General features: G+C 45.6%; 1 protein-coding gene across 1 annotated transcript; it reads left to right on the forward strand.

Annotated features, from left to right (window-relative positions):
* The first annotated feature begins 262 nt into the window (after positions 1-262).
* Positions 263-1,511, forward strand: LOC137712127 (uncharacterized). Its single transcript, XM_088684004.1, has 3 exons — positions 263-571; positions 772-982; positions 1,120-1,511. The coding sequence occupies exons 1-3, from the start codon at positions 263-265 to the stop codon at positions 1,509-1,511; spliced, it is 912 nt and encodes a 303-aa protein (XP_088540130.1).
* The last annotated feature ends 418 nt before the right edge of the window (positions 1,512-1,929 follow it).

Raw genomic sequence — 1,929 nt, forward strand, 5'->3', positions numbered from 1 at the left:
AGGGTAGCTGAAGGCTCCGTTGCCCCACCAGGCGTAAATCTAAGAAAAAGTACAAAAGTTCGTGGTAAAGCAGCTACGCGGATTCCAGCGCATCGATGCCACTGACGATGCCCTCCATAGAGACGTGGCCAACTTGAGCAGGTCACCATTTACGGACGAGATCAAGCAAACGAAGCCACCGTAGAAGTTCAACCCGCCACATTTCACCTTGTTCAAAAGAGATGAAGATCCAGACAGACACTTGATGCACTACCGAAGGGTCATGATCTTCTATGCCAACAACAACGATCTCATATGCAAGATCTTTACCACAACACTCCAATGCGAGGTGAAAGACTGGTTCCACACCCTGCCGCCACGTTTTCAGAACTTCAGTGAACTTTCCTTGGTTTTCACTAAGGAATATTCGTCATACCGCTGGATCAAGAAAAAGTTTGACCACCTCTTCAACATGAAAAATAACTTGAAGGAGTCACTTCGCACATATATCAAGAGGTTCAAGATGGAGAAAGAGAATATTGTGAAATGTGATGATAGTATTATGTGCTCAGCCTTCTTGAATGGGCTTTCAGTAGATCACGGACGAGAATTTGACATTGGCCAAAACCGCCTAAGCAGTTACGCAAAGACGCATAGCTGACTTAGAAGAAGGTGAGCGACAAATCACTCAACGACAAAAACAAGCCAAGAAGCAAACACAGGGATCGATCTTTGACGAAGGGAGACACGACGCCTAATACATACTCTAAGTTCTTAATCCTGATCAACCAGATCCTTCGCGACCTTAAGGAAAAGTCGTGGTTCAAGCCGCTGCCACCACCCATGAGGGCTGACAACTCCAAAATGGACCAGACAAAGTTCTGCGCATTCCACAAAGGTCCGGGGCACATAACCAATGAATGCACCACATGGATGAAGTACCTTGAGAAGCTCGTGAAGAAAGGCAAGTGTGACCAGTATGTTGAAAGACCATCCGGCCAAGGTGAGAAACAGACGCCGATGCCAAACCATTAGCCAAAACGATCCGAATCAATGAAATCTTTGCCGAATCCGAGCATCAGAGTTCCAAGAAGAGGAAGATCCAACAGGCGAGATCGGTCTTTTAGGTTCAAGGTGTAGGTGTTGTACTTGGACCACTCGTCGGCTTCACCAAACAGGACGCTAAGGGAATAGATTTTCCCCACGACGACGCCTTGGTGATTTTTGTTCTACTGGCCCACGCCATCGTTGACAGAATTATGATGGACAACAATAGCTTAGTCAACATCCTACAACTATCAGTCATCCAGAAGATGAGCTTGGAAAGCACGATCAGACACAAAGCAGGGGTCTTGACCAGATTTAACGGACCCACCTCAACTGTCATTGGCACAATCATGCTCGACGTAACCAACCATCTAATTGTCTCATCACAGACCTTTATGATCGTCGGTAACCCATCTCCCTATAACGAGATATTGGGCCGACCTTGGCTAGTGAAGATTGAAGCTGTGACCTCGATCGAGTATTAGAAGATCCGATTTCGTATCCTGGGAGGAGCAGTTGAAGATATCAAAGGCGACTAGGACATGTCTCGACAATGCACTGTACAAGTTCTCAAGAAGTCGAAAAAGAAATCTTTCGCCCCAACAGTAGCAACTGAAGTGCAGAAAGACGATTTTACCTCCACTAAATAATAATCACAGCAAACAGGTCAAGAATATGGCATCAAGAATATGGCAAACAGGTCAAGAATATGGCATCAAGAATTAGGATGGAAACCCAAAAAAATCGCCGAACATATATCCCTTGACCCTAAGCAGTCAGACCATGCAAAGCGCACATCCAAAGAAGATCTAAGCGATCTTGGATATAAAGTCCCCTACTACTCTGAATGAGATCAAAGGTTTGACCTGACGAGCAGCTGCATTTAGTCGATTCCTCTCACGA

This window comes from Pyrus communis, chromosome 14 (genome assembly GCF_041283825.1).
Source record: "Pyrus communis isolate YQ-2024b chromosome 14, ASM4128382v1, whole genome shotgun sequence".
Classification (NCBI taxonomy): Eukaryota; Viridiplantae; Streptophyta; class Magnoliopsida; order Rosales; family Rosaceae; genus Pyrus; species Pyrus communis.

Excerpts from the sequence above, each read along its gene's own strand:
- LOC137712127 (XM_088684004.1), top strand. The coding sequence starts at position 263 with ATGATCTTCTATGCCAACAACAACGATCTCATATGCAAGATCTTTACC. Across the intron at positions 572-771 it reads CCTTCTTGAATGGGCTTTCA|ATCCTTCGCGACCTTAAGGA; the intron begins GTAGATCACGGA and ends CTGATCAACCAG. Across the intron at positions 983-1,119 it reads TGAAAGACCATCCGGCCAAG|GTGTTGTACTTGGACCACTC; the intron begins GTGAGAAACAGA and ends TTCAAGGTGTAG.